The 24,312-nt window shown below is 37.7% G+C and overlaps 1 protein-coding gene across 1 annotated transcript; it reads right to left on the bottom strand.

Moving 5' to 3' along the window:
* Positions 1–15,643: 15,643 nt before the first annotated feature.
* mphosph6.L (M-phase phosphoprotein 6 L homeolog) lies at positions 15,644–23,362 on the bottom strand. Its single transcript, NM_001096684.2, has 5 exons — positions 23,130–23,362; positions 20,901–21,013; positions 19,765–19,855; positions 18,782–18,879; positions 15,644–17,098 (listed from the first exon to the last, which is right to left on the bottom strand). The coding sequence occupies exons 1-5, from the start codon at positions 23,175–23,177 to the stop codon at positions 16,954–16,956; spliced, it is 495 nt and encodes a 164-aa protein (NP_001090153.1). The 5' UTR covers positions 23,178–23,362; the 3' UTR covers positions 15,644–16,953.
* Positions 23,363–24,312: the final 950 nt, after the last annotated feature.

Here is a 24,312-nt window from a genome sequence, read left to right as displayed (position 1 = left end):
TGAATACTTTTATACCGCTGAGTGCATTTTTGCAAATGTGAAAACATATGCACAAGCACAAATGCAAAGGGATCTCTGTACTTAAAGGGGAACTCCACAAAAACATAACTTTAGCTTTTTGAAAAGTAAACATAATTTCAAGCAACTTTGCAATATATATCATTTAAAAAATATGCAGACTTTTCATGATTTTTAATGGTTTCTGACAGTTCCCTAAACCTAGTCCCCTGCTCTCCTGCTGATCTGTCTGACTACTTTGCTGAGCTGGCTGACTACTGTTACTTTGTATCAACAGCCAGCTGTCCTTAGCCTGCATCCTCCAAACCACACAATTCCCTGCACACTTGATTTCAATAAGGAAATGAACATCACAGTGCAATGCATTGTGGGTTATGTAGTTCCTGCATGCTGTCTGTAAGCTGTGGAGAAGTTGTTACAATTTGTAACATGAGTGTTTTAGTCCCTCCTTCCACGCCAGGTTTTCAAATGCTGCAGAAAGAGAAGAACATTTAAACAGCTGGATTTCAGCATAGAAAAGGGCATTTATTCATACTTTTTTTTTTCTCAGTTGAATGTTTATTGAGTTTTCAAAAAAAAAAAAGGAAAAATCAGGGGTACAGAAAACAAAGAAGGGTGGGGGGGAAAAGATAGTACAAATAATCAAGGTTGTAATCTGAGATACAATCAAAAAAGGAGGTTGCATAAGCTCCAACATAACAGGAAAGTGGAGGGTGTCAAAACAACAGGGTCCCATTCAACCAACATGTAATCAGGAGGTTTGCTTGTAATATGCAGATTCTTTAAATGAAAGCCAGTTAAGCCATCTCACACTATAAGTATCATCATTTATTCATACTTTTTGAAGATGGTATATTAGGGGTTTCTGTGTTATGTGGGCCTCTTTATCAAATTTTGGTTTGGAAGCAGGATTTCCCCTTTAATGTATGGGCAATGCCTGATGTACAGTAAAGGGCTTCCTTATAACCTTGCATGTCATTTACACTATAATATAAAAATGAACTTTAACGTCAGTTAATGTGTGGCATTGAGGCTCCCACTAATAGCAAATTAGATACTTAGTAGGGTAAGATTTTCCTAAGCCCCAGGGATTCAGTTGGCCAGCTAGGCTGGGTCCTTTTTCCCAGAGGAGGGGGGGTAGTCCCCTGAGGTTATAACAAGGGATACCCATGTGTGCTCTGCCTCTTTCAAGTGCATCCACTCGCTGGAGGAAGTGGGGTGTTACCGCTATGGTTTGAGTTGGAGGTAGACCTCAATATAGGAGAAGCAAGTGTCAGGTCAGAATTGTTATAAGTCATGCTAGGAGTGACAGTAAGGATCAGGAAGGTTAGTGAGCAGCTAAGGCTCCAACAAAGAGTTTAGTGAGGGGTTAGTTCCCTGCGGAACTTCTGCTGCCATTATAGGGATCCTAAACGGTCAGGTTTAGGATTCTGGAGTAATATATTCCTGCGCCTAGGGATAGGGAGTTGGTGACCAAGAGTCAGGCAAAATTACTCACTGAGAAATTTGGTGAAGGAAAAAATAAGTTTGTGAGTATTCTGCATACAACTAACCTGCTGCCACTTGAAGTATTGATTTGTTATACCAACTGAGCACACCCTGCATATTGAAATTGGCATCCTGAATTATAACTATGTGTTCAATAAATTGAGTTGTAGTTTTTAAGAACCACTGGCGCCCAAAGTTATTGTGAGAAAATGAATGCTGTGTGCCTATACCCGAGTGGTATTCCTTCCTCCATCCCACAAGCGAGGGCTCACCCAAAAGAGAGAGAGAGAGAGAGAGAGTATATCAATTGCTGGGAGTTAGACCCCTTGTCCGGGTCTGGATAACAATAGACAGTAACAAAGGGAAAATTTGGGGCACCCCTGACCCATACACCTGTTACATGTATATGTGCTTTTTTTATTCCTTGGATTAAAAAAACTCATTAAGGTTCCACTTGACAAGGAGGAGTTTTGTATTTCAGTTTCCGAACCCTGACCCTGTTAAGTTGCTGACAACTCTATTTTTCAGTGGTTTAGGTAACAAGTACAGGTTTTAAATGCCATAGTATAGGAAAGACTGCCAAAAACCACAATGACAAGTAACAGTTTTGCTCTGATTTAACAATATAATAACAATATTCTTATCTCAATTTTATTATTTCTGCAGACAGCAAAAGCAATACTTAACATGAATTTTACATGTCTTACCCTTGCTCAGGGCATGGCCCTTTACCCCTGAAACACACAATTTCTGACCATTTTCGATTCCTTTGCATATTAAGTTATTGAAGTAGTTCCCTTTTTAAGTAATATAAAGGCTTTTGTGGTTCTTTTTTTTTTCCACCAATGAGAAGAAAAGAGTTGAGCGCACCTAACTAGCTTTTTATAAAGTGCCCGATAAAGTCTTAAGCAGTTGAAACATGTTGAAGAGGTTATGGCCTATGTAGGCAGCCCTGCCATTAAATTATTTAAAAAGTTCACAAGTGTTTCAGTTTATTTATATATTTTCATGACCAGTGTCGGACTGGCCCACAGGGACACCAGGAAAAGTCCCGGTGAGCCAAGGTGTTAGTGGGCCTTCACGCTGCTAAAAATTTGGCCTATTTCATGGCCATTCCCTATTTCTATGAGAACAAAGGGGCTAAATAGATGGAATAATAGATTATAGTATGTAAAGAAAAGGAGAATAGATGAGTGAGGAAAGGAAGAATAATATTACTAAGAGTGGTCCCCTGGTCTAAGATTAATTGGTGAGCCCCTAGTCAAAGGTTTTTGGGTGTGCCCCTGGTGTCCCAGTCTGACACTGTTAATGACATTTACCATAATTTGTTGACATCTATGTTCTCTACTGGAATGTTATATTTTCCGTGTCTGAAATGAATTAAAGAATTTTTGTTTTTAACTGGTAAACTGACCTGCTACAACAATGTATTCGTCCTCCATTAAAAACATAGCATTGATCACAATCTATGCTCACTTTGTTATTTAGTCAGGGTTATTTTCCTTACATTGTCTAGGTGGGGAATAAACTATGTAACAACTGATCCTAAATATTTGGGACACGTTTCACTATTAATGCAAATGTGGTGAGTATAAATTCAAAACACTACACTATTCTTTAATTCTTTTTTTTTTGTTGTATTCCCCCATTATCTTTAGGGAGCTGATTTTTGGAGATTTTGCTTTAAAACAACAGGGAGAGATTGTGTTAAGATCGGAAGGAGGAAGAGGTATGAAAGTTTGAGTAATCTGAATTGCATATTGTTTTTAAAGTTTGCTAATATATTTATGGGTGCAGAGCAATATAATCAATCATAGGTGGAGCGCCGTGCACATGACCTATAACACTGAGAAGAGAATCAAGCAATTAAATCAATGTTATAGAATTCAGCTTATTAAGCACAGTCTATACACAGTATCTCACATGGGTCTGTTTATTAAAGGAGTTGTTGGAGCTATGAAATGTAATACATGAGCTGATTTAGTCTGAAAAATCATATCTGAGTTAGACCACCGAAAGTTGACGATGCTGAATGATCCAAGGATTTTTGAATATTATGCTTTCAATTATGGATTTTGAATATTATGCTTTTATGTAGGCATGACAGGAGCAACCATAAATTGAGTGTTTTATTTTTCCTTCTAATTATAGCTTTAACTATACTGTACGGTAACACTGAAAAATAATTAGCATTTTACACAATTCTCAAAGAACAAATTAGAGTCAGTAAACAAAAAGCATTCATTTGTCGCTATCAAAGAACACTTTTAGCATTGCAAATATCATGTATGAATTATTGTAGTATTTATGCCAGAGGTACAGGGTTTATTTTATAAATAAGGCATTTTATTCCCAAAGGGGTAGGTAGTTCACCTTCAAGGGGTGGTTCACCATTCCCACTTTTAGTATGTCCAAAAGAAAAACCCAGTGGCACACAGGTCTGCATGAACACTTCAAGTGTTTATTTAAACGGAGTGCAATGCAACGTTTCGGGGTGAACCCCTTTGTTCACCCCAAAACGTTGCATTGCACTCCGCTTAAATAAACACTTGAAGTGTTCATGCAGACCTGTGTGCCACTGGGTTTTTCTTGTGGACTATTATTGGGAAGTGGCCGAGCCTCCACCTGTGTGCGCCATACATATCTTCATGACTTACTACGCTGGATGTGGGAGGTCCTACACTATTTCTATTCAGTATAACTATTAGTATGTGTCAGGGGCCTAGCGCTCCAAGCGCTGGGAAGTCCGGAGAAGCTTTAGGGCAAAGTTCTAGTTTGCGGTAACCAGAGGGATCAAGAGTAATCATAGTCAGAATTCCGGCAGTAGTTCAATAGGCAGGCGGCAAGGATCAAAGTCAAAAGGTTCAGGCAAGGTCAAAAGTCCAGGAATATACTTAAAATAAATGTAGGAAACCCAGGAATACAAGACAGCAACTCCTATAAACGGCATTGAACCTGTGACCCTGGCGTCCTTTTAATTAAAAATTTAGATCCGTTCAGGTGCGCTGATGTCACTTGCCTGGCACGCAGAAATCAATGCGCGTCACTGGGCGTCACTGGGCGCCGCCATCTTGGAAGTGGAGCACCCAGTAACGGAGCCCTCCTAGCGCTCCTGACAGTATGTTATAGCATGACCAATTCTAAGCCAAGTCAAGTCAAGTGGATTTTATTGTCATTTCAGCCATATACAGTAAATAAAGTACATAGTCAACTGGTCTTCATTTTTATAATAGATAAATAATAACAAATATTATTATTTGTTATAGTTTCTTTTAATATTTGCCCATCACTGACCCCATCTAATAAACACATGCGCTTTAAGGCTACAAATGCATTGTTATTGCTACTTTTTATTACTCATCTTTCTATTCAGGCTCGATCCTATTCACATTCCAGTTTCTCATTCAAATCAATGCATGGTTGCTAGGGTGTTTTGGACCCTAGCAAATAGATTGTTGAAAATAAAAGTTGGAGAGCTGCTGAATAAAATGCTAAATAACTGATAAACCAAAAATAAAAGAAACCCTTTAACATCTAATAAAGATATCAGTGATTTAAGATGATTTTGCAATTAGTCTTTTCTTTTTAAATATGTAATTTTTTTCTACTTTGTAATTATCAGAGTTGACACACACACACACACATACGCCATAACAATCACACTAAAATAATAGAGTCTATAGGTAAGATAACTGTTTTTCCTTTGTTGTTGTTTCTTGCTTTAATTAACCACCTACCTATGCAATGGAAACACTACAAGTGAATGTTATTACTATTAGCAGAGCCTTCTAATTGCACTTTTATTAAGCCTCACAATTATATATAGCAGTTGCTAATTTAATCTGTAATTCCCAGTATGCCTTTAGTAACTTAGAAAGGAGTGTCTGTATCCCTTTAATTGTGAACTCATTACACCCACTCATGGTGCTGGAAACAAACCAATGGAAGTACTGAAACAGCAGTAACACTCATGTGATAAATGAAAGATGTTCAGAAGGAAGTGACAAGACTTACTAATAGACTGTCAAGAAGCCAAATCTGAGCAGAGACAATACCACTGATTTTTAGACCCATTGGGCATGCCTGGGGGTGAGAGGATCCTTTGTTTTGGTCATTAAAAAAGAAAGCAATCCTGGCATGTTTGTAATAGCTTCCATTCATCAGCTCTCCCCACATTTACACATGAATGAAAGTCATTCGAAGCTATGCCAGGATGCTAGAACTCAAATTGAGAACATTTTGATATACTTACATAAATGCCTCTCCACTTTTATTTTTCTATTCAGAAAGAGTAAAGAGGTCTATTCCAGAATCCAAAAACCACATACTTTCAAATAAAAAAGCAAATTCTTATTGCATGTGATGGTTAAACCGTGTAAGTTCATGAGTATTTGATTTATATTAAATAGCATTGTGTTAGTATTCAATTTTTACGTTATAGTAGAACTGGGTCAAAACAATTTCCATTGAGTTAAATAATAACCAGAATGCAGAGATTTGTCAGAATAGTCCCAGCAATCAATAACATCAATGGCAAAAAAACAGTTTGTTTTGTCCCATGTAGTCATATTAAATTGATGTATGGCATCATGACTTAAAAAATTTACATTTTCAAATAATTTTAGGATTAATACAATTACATTGTTTGCTTTTCTATTTAATGCTATAAACGTGTTTCACCCTTGTAGGTTGGGTCATTTATTTTCTGATCAAGTTTGGTGCAGTATGGGGCCTACACACACAAATTATTGGCACTTAGAATGCAGAAGCGCTACTCCTGTGTGATGCATAAAAAACTTGGTTTTTCAAAATGAATTTGCTTTTTCTACAGCACTCATCATAGACTACAATACAGCTACAGAAAAAAATGCCTTAACCTAAAATAGGAGAAATGTGGTACTGCAGTTAAGAACAAGGGAAAATCAAAATATGCTATCTATTATTGCTATCCTCCCACTACAGTTTGCCAACAACTGAAAGATCCTTCAGTAAACTAAAATAGCGGAGCTGCACAACAACATAAACATGCACTTTTATTAAAGGCAAACCTTTAAACTGCCTGTAATATTCATGCAATAGAGTTAGGAACTGGCTGGTTTAAAACCAGGTACCTGCTGATCGCTGCTCCTCCTGCTTGTGCCCCAGGAGCAGGTCCGGACTGAGAATTAAAATGGGCCCTGGCATTTCAGGTACACAGAAGCCAATCAGCCCACACAGAGGCCCAAAAAGCACCCACCAGCCCACTAAATACTGACTTTCTATGGCACCTTATAGCAGCCCCTCTGGCATTTGCCAGAACCCACAGATTGCCAGTCCGGGCCTGCCCAGGAGGCAGTGTGGTTGGGTTTAGATGGGTAATGTCAATGACTTATAACCCTGTCAGTGTTCCTTGGTTACCAGGCCCAATTAAGATGACATTTAAGCCTGCCTCTTCCATATCCTGGTGTTTTATCCCATTTGCTTTGTCCTAGCCTCAAGTTCCTGCCCTGAGTTCCTGATGATTTTTGTCCTGTACTTATCCCCTTTGGTTCTGATTTCCTGGTTTTGATTCATGTTATCTGGATTCTTGTTTGTCTGCTGCCTGCCCTCACTCTCTGCTTGTTTCAGGGACTGAAACTGTTTGATTGCTGCCTGCCCAGACCTGTGCCTGTATATCTGCACCATATACCCACTTCTGCAGAGATTTGTGTATTTTCAGTTTTTTCTTTATTAATGTAAGTGGTTACACTACACCTTCCAAACACATCACACGTGGCACATCACTAATATCAGGTGGCCTACAGATCACTGGTGTTGAAATTAGCACCTGAATCACTAAATGGAAAATGGAGAAAGTAATGTAGAAACACGATTCACAGTATATAAAAACAACAAAACACAGGGACCTAATGCATTTAAGAAGCTTTGAAGTCAGAAAACTAATTGAATTATGAATTATAGAATTTTTTCCAACTTAAAACTGACCAGAGAAAAGTCAGATGCCTCCTGTAACATACTTGCTAGTGTTGTGTGGGTCAAGTAAAACTCAACCGCACCCGTTCCTTATCCACAAAACCTTAACCTTCACCCAACCCTAACCTGCAAAATGTTGCTACTGTAGGACCAATGGCCAAGCCATACCCACATCTTCTTGCTCTGGTCAATACTTCTGTGTGCACCAAGGGATTCTTTGGGAGCAGTGGAGGAATATACTTACCAGTCTGACCCGTACCCAACCCTAACCCACAATGGTTTGCCAAATTTCAACCCGAACCCACGGGTCACCAGGAGAAAATACTCCTTTGACAAAGATCAGCCATGTTACAGTTTTGTAAAGGATAAGCTTTCATAGTCATTACTAATGATATGATATCACAATCCTGTCATTTTTTTAACAGGACTAACAATGGACATCAGTAATAATTTCTTAAGAATCAATTCTAAGAAGACAATTGAGTTGGATCTCTCCCAAGTCTGCATTTGCCAATCCATTTGTATGCTGCAACTTGCAGATGATGTTTAAGTTAGATGGACATTGACTCAAAGTACAACTCTAAGAAAGTGTGGATTTAGTAGACTTTTGGCACTGTCCAAGACAGTTATGTAAGGCAAGCACTTACCTGGGAAGGAAAGATTTATCAAAATGTGTGATTAGCTCACTACAGAAAAAAAAATTATTTAGAGCGTATTTATCAAATGGTGAACTTTCACCCACTGATAAATAGACTTCTAATATATCCCTAGAAATGAATAGATCATGGGTGAATTTTCAGTGATAAGGTCTGCCCTAAAGGACTGATTTGTCATAAATTTTTATGACAAAAATTTTTTATGATTTTTTTCCCCATAAATTGAACTTTTTTGCTTCAAAAATCATGCATTTAAATAATGTCTTTTAAAACGTGATTTTCTTTTAAAACTTGAGTTAGGTATTGTTTTACTATGTAGGCTTATTGCAGCCAACAGAAGTGGGAGATATAAAATATACTGTAGGCTGCTACAGTATGGCAGAGAAATGAGCACTATTTAGTTATAGCCTCTAGTCTTCATAGTACAAAATTTAGAATATATAATTTTTTTAATCTCTGGAGAACACATACATAGACTTTTGTCAATTGCAGAACTTTTCACTTCAGTTAATTACTGTACTCCCAACTATTTCTGCTGGAACACTTTTTCACACATTGTACAGATGAGAATGTTTGCGCTCCCTATCTTTTATCCTCTTTCTGGATGATTGCTTTCTTCTTGAACTTTATCAGTTAAGGAAATAGGCTGAAAGGTTATTATCTCGTACTGTCTAGTAAATATTAAAAATATTGCGTGTGGAAAAGTTGAAAAGGTTATTCTCCCTTATTTTGTAAGCATTTTAAATACTGTGCTTTATACAGAGCTGGATTCTGGAAGGACATTGTGTGCTTATTAGATAATTAAAGTGTTCTTAAAGTACACATTTACAAGGAACTCCTAAGAAGTAAATTAGTATTAATTGTACAGCTGGCGCGTGCCTACTAGGAGAACACATACACTTTATAGATTTATATGCATATTTATTACAAGGGTTTTTAGGGAAAGATGTGGGATATGTATACAAATGTAATGAAAGTGTTTCCCCAGGTTTAGTTGAACTGAACTATTGTATTCCCCACCCCCTGCCAAAAAAGGACACACTTGACAGCATGGTGTCTGCAGAAGGGGGCAGAGGAGGCAGTTGTCCCACCCTGACTTCTCCAGCTAGTCCAATATATTGTAAATTTAATTCCCAACAACACTACATTTTTTTATTCTTCTCAACGCAAGGCAAGCCTTAATTAGGTTATCTTCTGCATTTTCATGAATAGCTTCATCTTCAGTGGAATGGTAACCTATGTGATATTAGCTTACTTGCCCCCCTGGGAAATTTTCTGCGGACACCCATGCTTGACAGCACTATAACAGAAACCAATGCAGGAACATCACAATAACTTCTGGGTTCCCTAACTGCAACAGATCTTTTACTGTATTTCTGTTATGAATCTTTTGTTCATACATGTGATGCAACGATTCGTGCAGTGCTCAGCGGTGTTGCTAAACAGAATAAGGCTAGAAATGCTGTATTTTGTATACTAAACATAAACATGAACTTACTGCACTACAAGCCTAATCAATCAAATGATTTATGCTTTCAAAGTTGGCCACAGGGGGTCACCATCTTGTAACTTTCTTTAAATCTTTGCAAGACCAAGACTACGCACATGCTCAGTGTGGTGTGGTCTGCTTAGGGATCGTCATAAATTATCAAAACAGGGAAACAAACAAAGCTGCTTGAGTTCTGCATGGCTGGGAAGTAAGGCGGGGCTCCCCCTGCTGTTCATAAGTATGATTGTTTTCCTGCTTAGCAGTTAGGGACCATTTGACAATTCCTATCCACAGCAGTAAATGAAGGGAGAATTCCACTGCATACAGTCAGGTTTCTTATAAAAATGGTGCACATTTTTTAATTAAAGTATATTGGAGATAGATTTCTTTTTCACTAAAGAAAGTAAAAATTGTATTTTATTATTTTGGCTTTACATGCCCTTTAAAGCGAATCTAGGAGAGGACCTGATTAGAAAAACGAGTAATAAAGCGTTACAATAAAATTGCAGCTTCACAGAAAAATAGTTTCCTGGCTACCAGGGTCAGTGACCCTCCGTTTGAAAGATGAAAGCAGCGGAAGAAATTCAAAAACAATAAAAAATAAGGATAAATAAAAAAAATAGCTTATAGACCATTCTATAACATACTAACTACCCTTTTAATACAGGGCACAGAACTCTGAGGTGATTTATATCCATAAATTACAGTAAAATGTGTATTATGTCTGATTACATACAATTGTAACACAGTTAACACATCTCTCCACTGTGCAAGATGCTGCTGTTCAAAATCCCTCTGGTACCACAGTAAACATGGGATAAGGTTAAAGTCTTAACAATAGCATTTGTGGATTGAATGTTCTATAAGGCAACTGATAATTAATTTTTCTAAAAAGCCCAAGAGTGCAACTTCTCAGGTAAATTGGCAAGAACTCTAAATGGCAGATTCAGGGTCAACAGAAGGATAATCGGATTGTCATAGAAAAAGGAATGAGAAAGGATTGTCTCTGCTGGGCACACTAATCCTGCAACTAAGAAGATAGGAATCCTTTTAGGGGATTAAAGGTATAAGACAGTTATCTTACTTAAAGTGGACCTGTCACCTACACATAAAAAGCTGTATAACAAAAGTCGTTTGCAAATTAAACATGGAACCCAAATTATTTTTTTCATTACAGCATCCATACCTGTTATAAAGGGGTTTAAAAATCTGAGCTGTCAATCAAATATGAGGCATATTGGTGGGGCCAGGCGAAAATTAGCTCAGACAACGCTTATTTACTAAAATGCGAAGTTTCGGTTGCTCAGGCTAATTTGCATACGATGGGAAATCTAAAGTTGAATGGACCTCTTTATGTTACATGCTGCATCTAATACATTACATTTACACTGATAACTACACATGCCAAGGAAACCTGATAAAGTTCATGGAGTTGTTCTTATGCCCTACACAAAAGCCCACTGTAAAATAACGTACCCATGTGTTATAAAATGTATGGGGGAAAATGGTTACACAAAAATTTTTTTTAAAAAACACTTTTGCAGCCTACCACCCTGAGAAAAGGAAAAGACACCAGCGTTTTTTCGGACTTACGGTATAAGTTTTTCCACTCAAAAAATATGATGTAAGTAACAGAAGATTGAGGAAGATCTATGCACTCCATTGCAGTTCGCCTGGTCTGAGCTGGCAAAGGCAAGTCTGGCGCAGTGAATTTGCGCAGTTATGTCCATTCGCCAGAGCAAAAATTCGCCTGGCGATAGAATGCTGATGACCGCTAGCGTCTGTCTCTTTAGCTAATGAAGTGACGCCTGCATCCGTTAGTAAATTGGCGATGTCCCTGCGGGCTGTAACGTTAGCGAATTGACGCTAGCTTTAGCCACTTTGCCCTCGAGTAAATCAGCCCCCTTGTCTTAATAACAGTGTCCACAAAATGGCTCCTGCCTGCTTGCTGTGATTGTATATTTACCCAAATAAGATGAAACATTTTACCTTTATAATATCTTCACAGAGAACCTTTGGCTTTGCAACGTTCAGCATACTGAATAAAATTCATTCATTATTCAACATGGATGTTTGGGAGTTCTGTAGGGATATGATCTGCTTGCATATTTACATTACCAGTACTAACGAAGCCAATGGTTTAGTTACTTTACTGAGAACACGGAAGAGCATCTTCCCCCCTACACTTGTCATCCTCAATCACTGCTATATTTTCTACCGCTGATTCTACTCTCTTTTCTAACACAATGGATGTAATTCTATTCACAATGGAAAGCTCTATTGTCAGAAATTTCAGTAAACTGTTTCCCTGTACACTACTTACAGATCGTCCTGTTCAATCTCATATGAATCGGGTTCAGCATAATACAGCGATCACTTCTTTTTATAGAGCCATTTGAATGAAAATGTCTCAAACATCATGTATTTTTACATCAAAATGGGCTAACCACAGAACAACAACTATTTGTAAACAGGACAGGAACTCCTTACAGGAGAAGAAATAGGATTATAATTGGGGGGGGGAATGGGCTTCTGCCAAAATGATAGGCACCTTCACAGTAATTATAATAGCTTACCGTACTTGAGACCCTAGAATAACATGCCAGGAGAAGCTTAATCTTCTTTCTAAATCGTCTCTCTGTTTTGGGTCTGGGTATGTAAGTGCAGTAGAGTGGAAAGCTTAATTGAGATGGCCTTAACGTAATTTGGAGCTTTCTGGATAATTGATCCCTTACCTGCACTGTCTTGTGTAGTTCTGCTTTCTCTACAAAACATCTATATCCCAAAACACGTTTTTCATAAAACTGTTTTTGTTATGTAGCACTTATTATTAAAAGGCTTTTTTTCCCATTCTAGGAAAGCTTTTCTGTTAAATACAGTTGTTATAGGTGGAAACTGGCAGAATCACAAATCCTACTTAGGATTTGGTCCTGGGTCTGAATACTTTTAAAATATTTATTTTCATTCTGTGCAATGTTTTCAAGTCCGAATTTATCTCAATATTATCTGAAAAAAACTCCGACCAAATCTGTATGCGTTTTTTCTCTGTATCACTTTCCTGAAAATTTTGTTTGCGGGGAAAAAAAAAAATCAACATTTTACAAATTTCTACCCGAAATCTCCGGGGGTGGGGGGGGGGGAAATCAATGGAAAGGCTGAAGCAAAAGCATTAAGGCAGATTTTTTTCAGTGGGTTTTCCTTAACTAATACAACCTTTTAAAAGGGCTGTAGACTCTGTGGGGAAAATTCACTAACCTCCGAAAATTTGCTGGGTTAAAGCAAAGTTTTATCTCAAGACCTTCCCAGCTGCATTGGTTACAGAAGTATTTCTAAGCTTCTGAATGTTCCAGTGAGGACTGTTGGGGCCATACTCCAAAAGTGGAAAGAACATAATTTTACCCTAAACTGGCCACAACTAGGTGCTCCTCGCAAGATTTCTGACAGAGAAGTCAAAACAATAACCATAGAAAAGTCCAAGAGCCAAGGTTCACTTGCAGAGAACTTCAAAAAGTTGAATTAGCAGGTATAGTTGTTTCAAAGAAAACAATAAGTAATGCACTCAACAGACATGGCCTCTATGCACGATCACGACGCAAGACTCCACTGCTGAAGAAAAAATATGTTGCAGCTTGTTTAAAATTTGCTCCACAACATTTGGACAAGCCAATAAAATTCTGGTAGAATATAGTCTGGTCAGATGAGACCGAAATGTAACTTTTTGGATGTCATGACACACACCATGTTTGGAGGAAAAACGGCACTGCACATCACTCCAAAAACACCATACCAACAGGGAAGTTTGGAGGTGGGAACATCATGGTGTGGGGTTGTGTTTCAACATATGCTACTGGCAGACTTCATATAATTGAATAATGGATGAATAAAAAATGTACCCGGACGTTCTTGGTAAGAATCTGCTTCCATCAGGATGCTGAATATGAAACGAAGGTGGACATTTCAAGACAATGATCCCAAATACACAGCCAAGTAAACTCTCGTTTCGTTTCTCCATACAGGAGGCGTCTAGAAGCTTTTCTACCAAGTATTAAATACATTTCAGTAAGCGTGTTCAATCCTTATCCCCTGTGTCATTACACATAACTTAATTTATGGACTTATTTGCTTTGATTTCTTTGTATGTGTCGATTACTTGGGTTGTTACCGACATCTAGTGCAAATTTTATATCAATAGCCACATTAGAAATATATTTACTGAGAAAACAGTTGACGTGTTCAATACATATTTGCCCTGCTGTGTGTATGTGTGTGTGTATATATATATATATATATATACAGTGGTGTGAAAAACTATTTGCCCCCTTCCTGATCTCTTATTCTTTTGCATGTTTGTCACACTTAACGGTTTTTGATGAGCAGAAACATTTAACTGTTAGTCAAAGATAACATAATTGAACACAAAATGCAGTTTTTAAATGAAGGTTTACGTTAAGGGAGAAAAAAAACCTCCAAATCGACATGGGCCTGTGTGAAAAAGTGATTGCCCCCCTTGTTAAAAAATAACTTAACTGTGGTTTATCACACCTGAGTTCAATTTCAAAGGTTATAAAGCCATTTCTAAAGCTTCGGGACTCCAGCGAACCACAGTGAGAGCCATTATCCACAAATGGCAAAAAAATGGAACAGTGTGAACCTTCCCAGGAGTGGCCGGCCGACCAAAATTACCCCAAGAGCGCAGAGACAACTCATCCGAGAGGCCACAAAAGACCCCAGGACAACATCTAAAGAACTGCAGGCCTCACTTGCCTCAATTAAGGTCAGTGTTCACGACTCCACCATAAGAAAGAGACTGGGCAAAAACGGCCTGCATGGCAGATTTCCAAGGCGCAAACCACTTTTAAGCAAAAAGAACATTAAGGCTCGTCTCAATTTTGCTAAAAAACATCTCAATGATTGCCAAGACTTTTGGGAAAATACCTTGTGGACCGACGACACAAAAGTTGAACTTTTTGGAAGGTGCACGTCCCGTTACTTCTGGCGTAAAAGTAACACAGCATTTCAGAAAAAGAACATCATACCAACAGTAAAATATGGTGGTGGTAGTGTGATGGTCTGGGGTTGTTTTGCTGCTTCAGGACCTGGAAGACTTGCTGTGATAGATGGAACCATGAATTCTACTGTCTACCAAAAAATCCTGAAGTAGAATGTCCGGCCATCTGTTCGTCAACTCAAGCTGAAGCGATCTTGGGTGCTGCAGCAGGACAATGACCCAAAACACACCAGCAAACCCACCTCTGAATGGCTGAAGAAAAACAAAATGAAGACTTTGGAGTGGCCTAGTCAAAGTCCTGACCTGAATCCTATTGAGATGTTGTGGCATGACCTTAAAAAGGCGGTTCATGCTAGAAAACCCTCAAATAAAGCTGAATTACAACAATTCTGCAAAGATGAGTGGGCCAAAATTCCTCCAGAGCGCTGTAAAAGACTCGTTGCAAGTTATCGCAAACGCTTGATTGCAGTTATTGCTGCTAAGGGTGGCCCAACCAGTTATTAGGTTCAGGGGGCAATTACTTTTTCACACAGGTTTGGATCTTTTCTCCCTAAATAATAAAAACCCTCATTTAAAAACTGCATTTTGTGTTTACTTGTGTTATCTTTGACTAATAGTTAAATGTGTTTGATGATCAGAAACATTTTGTGTGACAAACATGCAAAAGAATAAGAAATCAGGAAGGGGGCAAATAGTTTTTCACACCACTGTATATACAGTATATATATATCTATATATATCTATATCTATATATAAAATGTAATTATATATTTAGGTATGTTGCTTGAATACACGAGCCACCTTCTAATGCAATCCTTTAACATGTCACTCCATATTTTCATGGCTAAGTTTTCTAAACATGAGTTTATATAGAGGTATTTGGTAAATACCATTCCTGATAAATAAAAAGTGAGGGCAAAAAGAGCACTGGTGCAGTGTGTGTAACCGACCAAAGGAACAAACAACACAAGTGACACGCCTTTAAAAAAATATAAATATATTTAATGAGCAGAAATGAATTCATATTGAAACAGACCACCAGTTATCATTTACATCACTTGAAAAACATTTAGGACCTGTTTATTCTTCTGCATCAAAAATATATTTCCATATTGCTTATTTCTGAATAATGTACCAGTGAAGGGGGCTGTACTCACGCAGATGCATGTAAGCGCCAAACGCAGGTGGGATGCAGCATGTTACATTTCACCGGCATATATGCGTCTGTGTGAGTACAGCCCTGTCACAATAATTGAGTGCGTCTACTCCTGCCCTCCCCTGCGGCTGAATGGAAGAAATTGTAACGCAGGGGAGCGCAGGTAAAACCGCCGTGTGTAAGAGCCCTAAGGAACACTAAGCAGCTGGGTTGCTTCACACTTCCAACAAGGAATACAAAGTGGAAACCTGGCTTCCTGTGACCCCAAAGTAGCGATGTGCGTGTTTTCAAGTGGTTATAACCCTGGAAATACAGCTCCAGAGGACGGCAAAAGGGAATTATTGAGAAACACACTTTTTTTAATCCCCCTATAATTTTAAAGAGAAAATTGTAAACCACAGTTCAATAAAAAAAAACATAAAACAAAGTTTGAAGCACTTCTTTTTATAAGGGATGACCCTGAGACAATGATCGAACAATGAAAAGGTCAGTCCTTCATTTCTTTCTGCAGAAATATTGGTGCTTATATATATATATATTATAGTACTTTGGAAACAAATTGAGGAAGAAAAAAAAACTCTGCACCTCTGTTTTTCATAATTGCCAGAAACACAGATGAAATGTAACACAAGTTAAGCAATGATAATATAAAATGTGCAGTCAAATAAAAGTAAAGAGCAGCCTGGCTCACAGCCCTGAAACAGGAGCATTTCACCAACAACTTTTTGCGACGTTGGCCAGTGCAGTTGCACTTATATATATAATTTTGCTGGCAAACTCTTTATCCCAGCTTGTAGTACCCCTTGACTTAAGGTTTTGCTTGAGAAATCTGCCTGTTGAGGAACTGGAACGAATTCACTTTCTATTTTGAGTGGTGCACAAGCACCAGTGCTGGTTTAGGTAGAAAACTTAGGTGGTGCATATAAACATTTAACAGATGAGAATAGAACTGTAATGGATGCTTTTCAGGTACTTTACATTTATGAATAAAAGTTGATCATGGATATATTTTAGTATGCTCCCTTTAAAAATGTACACCATCCAAAGTGGCAAGCTGTTAAAACTGAATTCATAATATGAAGATACAAGTATAAAATATCCATTGTGGGCAGAGGTAGAAAAGCAACGTGTCAACTGTCTAATCTTCCAAAACAATGACAAACAGCAGTTCTACACCTGCAGCCATTTAATCTTGTGGCTTTAGAAAACCTTTTTGTACTTTGCTGCTTCTAATGTTACAGTTTTCATCTTCTTCTTCGTCTTTATTCAATTCTTTCTGGTTCCTTTTTTTCGTAAATTTCTTTTTGATGGTGCCCACTAATGACTCGTACCTGAAAATAAGCAGAATAAGAATGACTGTACTTTCACTCATTAGGACTCCATGGTCGTCGATGCAATTCCAAATTTAAATGAAATTAAAGGCATTGCATGACAGTAAAGGAAGAAGAATACATCATTTACTCGCCTTTTATTAAAAGTCTGCTACAAGACTAGAAGTACATTTTATATATATATATATATATATATATATATATATATATATATATATATATATATATATATATATATATATATATATATATATATATATATATATATATGTTTAGATATATTTTTATAACATTTGGAAAAATTAAGCTTTTTTTCGTTTATGTACTAAAGTATTTAGGAACACTATTAGGAAGCTACCACCGAAACAGATTCTGATAATTGATCTAGACTGTTGTGTGTAATGAGTGTGAACAACAGCTGAACTTACCCACCTCTATGCAAACTCCGCTAAAACTAGAGACGGACAAGATGAAGGTGAACAGCCTTTTATAATCATGATACAGTTGATTATCTGTGATTTAAGATTTTTTTTCTGCTTACTGTAATCTAACCTACACAACTTATAAATGGATCTGTAAAGAGTGGTAGTTAATAAAAAAAATTATAAGTGAAAAAGAAAGGCAGGAGTATGCCCTCCATTGTTTATTCCACCACTTCTGCAAATTGTTAAGAGTGGAAGATCTGATGGTTGGAGCTATTATGTATACAACAGAGCTGCTATTTACATTAAAGGGGTTAGCCCACATTAAAAGGACAAGTCAAACCCTAAATAAGAATTTGCCTAATAAAAGAAAATTAAATTCTAAGCAACTTTACAATATACAGTAATTAAAGGTTTTCAGTGGTTTTAAAGTTATTAGTGAAAACAATTGATACTGAAAGAAGCATTTGCCCAACTCCTAGTTGTTACTTTTTAAACAGCGTTGTAAAAGTCTTGCAAAAAGACAGGTCTGTTTATCAGATGCCTTGTCTTACATTGTATCAACAGTCTGAGCCACCAGGGCAGAGAACAGAAAATGACAAATTATGTTTTCTTTAATTAGGCAAACAATTATTTGGGTTGACATTACATCTAAGTTACATTTTAGTATGTTATGAATATTATTAAAAATGGTTACTTACCAGCATTTAAATTGGTCATTTTATTTTTTTTATTTATTACTACTATTATTATTATTATTTAACTTCTTTTGCCTCTTTCCAGATTTGAAATGAGGGTTAATGACCCCAGCAGCCAAAAACTATTGCTCTGTGAGGTTACAATTTTATTGTTAGTTAATTTGTATTACTTTTCTTTCTGTTCAAGGCCTCACATCTACATGTTCCAGTTTCAATTTCAACCATTGACTGGTTGCTAGGGCAATTTGAATCCCAGCAAACAGATAGCTGCTGAAATTCCAAACCAGAGAGCTGCTAAACAAAATTCTAAAACATTCAAAAACCACAAATAATAAAAAATGAAGACCTTGTGCAAACAGTCTCACTCTCTGTCTACATTATCCTAATGTTAATTTAAAAGGTGAATTTTAGTACGAAGGTAACCTAAATTGTTTTGAAAGAATACTTGGGTTAGCAATCCAGTAATTACCATGTTACTTTAGTCCCTTTCTTAAATTGTCTATGGCCAATATGAAACAATTTTTTTCCACTCTTTTTTGTAAAAGCAATGAATGAAATCTCACCTTCGTGCCATTTCTTCATCAGACACATCAACATCCATTTTCCCTTCGTCAACAATCTCTTCTGTCTCTGTCCTTGAATTCAGTTGGAGCATTAATTTCTAAACAAAGTAATAAATGACATTCCAGATTTATTCTTTTGTACAATATTTTTATTGTTAAGCTTGTAATATATTCACAAATCATTTATGGGATTGAAAAGGTAAACAAATGTGGAGCTGGTTAAAGGGCATGAATTGCAGATATTTTTGCTGACAAACAGTTGAAGAATTATTTTAACCAATTACAATGAGGGTGTCTGCTATTTGCTGGAAGATGCTTTGTTTAAAGGAGAAGGAAAGTGATATGGAACTTGGGGGTGTTTATGTATTTTCTTAACTGACGCCCCACGCCGGTGCTCCTATCAGCAGAAAAATGCACCGGCCCGGGGTTATTCCAGCAAACACCACGGAGCAATCCTCTTCCTTCTTCACTGTTCAAATTTCCAGGGGCAGATGCATGCGCAGTATAATGAAATAGCCGGCTTTTTCGTTACATTTCGGTTTTTCGTTCTACTGCGATTGCACAGTTGCGAGAAGAAAGAAGAAGCAGGAAGAAGATCGATCCGTGGTGCTCGTTGGAATAAACCTGGGCCGGTGCAGTTTTCTGCTGATAGGAGCACCAGTCCGGGGTGTCAAGTAAGTAAATACATTAACATTTGGCACCCCAAGTGCCAAATTACTTTCTTTCTCCTTTAATAGTAACTGGTGTTGAAACGTAATATGGATTCCTTTGACACTTGCACTCTTCTACCTCTCCTCTGTTTTTGTGTGAGGCTAATCTTTACTACAGAAGAACAGGTAACAAAATTCAAAAAAGTATTTTCATATTAATCAACAGAACAGTCCAACAGCATGGTATAAGTTTAGACAGAAAAAAAGGGTATACTTTTTTTTTCGAGAAAACAGAACAATCTATATTGCCAAATATAAAGATGTTTTACAAACCTCCACCTCAGGGTTAAATCCTTTGAAGGACATTCTGCCATACAGAAAATCTTCACATGGTAGAAAACTCCTTTCTTCAATTATATAACTCCTGCAAATTAAAGGAGACCTCATATTTAGAGTGTGTTTTGCTTTCAGGCACATTGATCTTTAATCTGAAGCAAAACAATGTATCAGGAGGTTGTCCAATCCTTCACCTGGATTCATATCAAGTTTGGTAATCCTCACTGAATGGCTCTTTGTTGGTAGCACCTCTAAATTAACAGCAGCATCTCTATGTTAAAATAAGTAGTTTGAAAAAGTGAAGACATTTGGCTGTGTTTAATATGCTGGAGTAAGGTGTTGTCAGTTTCAGTTCCCATGGAAAGTATTCACCATTGACGGGTATGAAGAATAATGCATTTGAATTCCCCATTGCTGGGAGAAGATTTCCAGAAGTACCTCACAAAATAAAGATGGTAAAAATAAAGTTTCTCAATTAAGATGTGTGTTAGCAGGGATTTACTAGATGCTAGCAACCACTGGTTGTCATTATAATTTCAAAGTAAAACTACAGCCTCTGTATCGGCTGGATTCCCTTTCGGTCTAGAGAGAAATGCTGATCAAATCCTCAGAATGCCACTCTTAGTATGGTGCAGATGACCAATTAGCCCCACAGCATGTGAACTTTATGGATGGAAGGCTACCGCTTTTCCAACATTTCTATTTTTAATCATTCTTGAGCCGACTAGCTAAGAAGTTTACCTAAGCCAGCAGTTCCTGGTTGCCTACATACCACTCATGGCCAAAAAAAAGTAGATGGTGACAAAGAGTTGGAGTTTGAATGGCCGTTATAGTGGAGGGTGGAATATTTTCTCAAGTTTGGAACAATAGAAAGTAGAAAAAAGTGTATATTTACAATTCATGCTCTTTACCAGTTTACATAATATGATATGATCTGCCTGTTAGAGTGATTAAAGCATCTCCATGCCTTTTGTAATTTTCACAGGAAAAAAACCCAACTTCAATTAATGTACAATAACAGTTTAGAGCTAACTTTATGCCTACTAATCATGTCTGTGTGCTCTTTTGTAAGCCTTAACAATGTCTTTATAGAATAAAATAGCAGATACCAGCTATGCTGATTAGCCTCTTACTCTTTCTCTTTTAGCTCAGGTAAATCCAAGTACCAGTGCTCATCACTGATTATCTTCTTCTCATCTTCTTCTAACTGCTTTTTGGTCTCTGCATCAAGGCTGCGCTGCATAAACTAGATAGACAAGAAAAATAATTAAATACATACAAACAAATAGAAGTAGAAAACAAAGACTTCAATACTTAAGCTTGCACAAAACAGACAGGCTTTTTTAGCCTTTTCATGTACACAATATTATATTTCACATGTCCTAACCACCGGACACACATCAATATGATCATACATTTACTAGTAGGGGATATACACCTAAAAATCATTATTTCATTCTTGTTAAATCCATTACGTTGGAACAGCAAAAAAATCCACATAAGAGAGTTATGTGACATAATGTAGCTTGAAAGGTGCAGATTCCATGAACAGTGGTGAGTGACTATGCTCTAGGAACAAAAATCACCAAGTCAAATAGTTCTTTTGAGAAAGTTATATAGTGGTCTCATCTCAGGGAACCCCAAGTCCAAGGGTTACCAATTGTTTGGGAAATGTGAAAATAATTAAATAGGAATAGACTCACTTCTAATAAAGCAGTAGTCAAAATAATTATAAAATATTTTTTTATTTTATTTTGGCTACTGCTGTATTAGTCTCTTCCTATGAAAAGTGCAGATGCCTACAGAATGTGCTTCAAAATCTTCTCAACCAACAAAACGCTGTATAGTAACATTTATAGCTACATTAAGGGGGTTAGTAGTCAAAGCGGAATTTTAGATTTTTCTAAACCTCAAATGAACTCACTCAAACGGTTTCTAATTTAAGAAAAAACAAATGGTAAAAACCTCGAATCGTTGAGTTCGGGGTTAACAACACGAAAACTCAAATTGATAAAGAGTTTTTGGTGAAAAAAAAAACTTGAATCGCGTGAACTGATCGAGTTTTTGGGCAAAACCCTCTGAAAAAAAAAAAAACTAACATCATGAAGGCTATTGACATCTTTAAATGGTTTAAGGGACCTCTGCCATTGACTCCTACATGACCTTGACAAGTTTTAGCTGGAGTATTTTAGGATTCAAGCTATTTCCAGCTTTGGGGTATAATAAATGTTAAATATTCTAGTTTTTTTGAACCCGAAAAAATCGATTTTTGGCTCAAAAATAACCTTGAAAGCTCTAATTTTTAGTGGAAAACAACTCACACCTTTGAGTTAACTTTTAGTATGACGTATGATTGATGTATGTATGGTTAAAAATCCTGGCCAAATTTGACTGCATGTCTACGATAGAGGAATCATAGAGTTAATTGCTATGAAAAATCAAAAACAGAGTTGGCCACTACCTGTATTAAACAACACCCACTTTAACCCATACCCAAGTTACTACAAGAACTTTTAAGACCATATCCACATTAATGGTGGTAGCACACCAAAAAACCAAATGGTTGGTGCTCACTGCAGGGATATCACTTATCACTCACATGTGAAAAATGTAAGTAATGTTAAAACATACCCTTACATCCATATGCCTGCTGGCCACATCTGCCCCCACGTGAAAGTCTGCCTGCAGTGACTGCTTAACTTGTGTAAGCTTTAAAAGGTATCAGTATTGAGATTAACTTCCCTATGCTCATTCTGTGTGCACCATACTCTGCCTGCCCTATGCGCCCTGTGTGCGCCATACTCTGCCTGTCCTATGCTTCATGTGTGCCATACTCTGCCTGCCCTATGCTTCATGTGTGCCATACTCTGCCTGCCCTATGCTCCGTTTGTGCCATATTCTGCCTGCCCTATGCTCCTTGTGTGTGTGTCATACACTGCCTGTCCTATGCTCCGTGTGTGCCATACTCTGCCTGCCCTATGCTGAATATGAATGGATGAAAGTTAGAGTTCAGCGTTTGATAAATACGCTTCTAAAAATCCCTTACGAATGAATACAAAGTGAAGAGTACTGCATTACACTATCTCACATTTTGATAAATCTGTTGCATAGTTGAATATACACACACACCGTACCTGCACTACATGTCCTTATGTAACGTACTTAGTTTGTGGCCCGTAACCACTTGGTACCATAGGTACTGTGTATATTCTAGCTATTGTCGGGAAATGTCCTACAATGGACACCGTACATGCGAGAGCCGATGTCCCAAACCCCTGCTTGACTATAAAAACATTATTCGGGATATAAACATTCCAGTTACTGCAGAGCCGCATTGTTTACCCGTGCCCACGAATAATTACCTTCATACGCAGCAGGTTTTTGGACAGCTTCCCCACTTCTGTCGCCATGATACGTCAGTCGTGGAGAGATTCTGGCAGCACGCTAGAGATGTGAAGCACGCACTCCTTCCTTCCACGCGCTGGCACAGGGCGGGAAATCGAAGCTCGGAATCATCGAGCAGCCTTGCACAGGACGAGCAGTGGCTGAAAAGCTCTTGTTAGTCGTCTGAGCGCAGTTGTTTTAACTACTACCACATTTGGCCTAGACTATTTCTGGGGAATGTGTGGGGGCCGGAATCCTTAAGATAACGAACTATCTATTTAGTAAAATTACAATGAACCTGTTGAAGTCCACAAACTCTCAACGTTTCTAAAATAAATCTTATAGCTTAGTTTAGACTGCTGAGTTGTTATCAGCCCCCTTCGCTTTACTTCATGGCCCTCGAAAATCTCTTGATGCAACTGCATATGATTGTATACGATTGTGCACAACATGACAACCTTTAATCCACCTTTCTTTTATGTAAAATCTCCTCATAAACATTAGGATAATGCGTCTGGATCCAAAAGTCAACATGTTTTAAATAGAAAAAAAGCAGGGCCCCTAGGTCCTCTTCCATCATCACCTCCTTCCCCTCCTCTTCCTTTTTGTGCAAATTGTCAGCATCCGGTCTGGAGTACTGGGGATTGGCGCACATGAAATCTTAAAAAACGACTATCTATTCTCCTGTGAATACCCAGTGCTTCCAAACCAATGTGGGAGTGGTTGCGTAGCATTCCGCCCCCTTAAAATGATGCCGCCTTTGTGGCCTTTCCACAAATCCGGGCTTGAAAAAAATAGTCTATCCAATTTTATCTAGTGTGAAAATGGAACATGCAATGATGTTGTTCTCTTCTCACAGATTTGAATATCGAATCTGTTAGTAATTTAGTGAGCAGGTTTTAATACAATTAAATTAGACCTGCAAGATCTGTCAAAGCAAGGTCATTCAGCTAAAAAACTCATGTGGATCATCCCTTTGCAAAGGAGAAGGAATAGCATTTTACACTTGGGGGTACCTAAAAGTTAGGCACCCCCAAGCAGGTCCGGACTGAGAATTAAAATAGGCCCTGGCATTTCAGGTACACAGAAGCCCAATCAGCCCACATAGAGGCCCAAACAGCCCACACCAGCCCACTAAATACTGACTTTCTATGGGACCTT

Source organism: Xenopus laevis, chromosome 4L, assembly GCF_017654675.1.
Source record: "Xenopus laevis strain J_2021 chromosome 4L, Xenopus_laevis_v10.1, whole genome shotgun sequence".
Classification (NCBI taxonomy): domain Eukaryota; kingdom Metazoa; phylum Chordata; class Amphibia; order Anura; family Pipidae; genus Xenopus; species Xenopus laevis.
The sequence above is the reverse complement of the archived record's forward strand: the minus strand, read 5'-3'. Positions and strand labels throughout refer to the sequence as shown.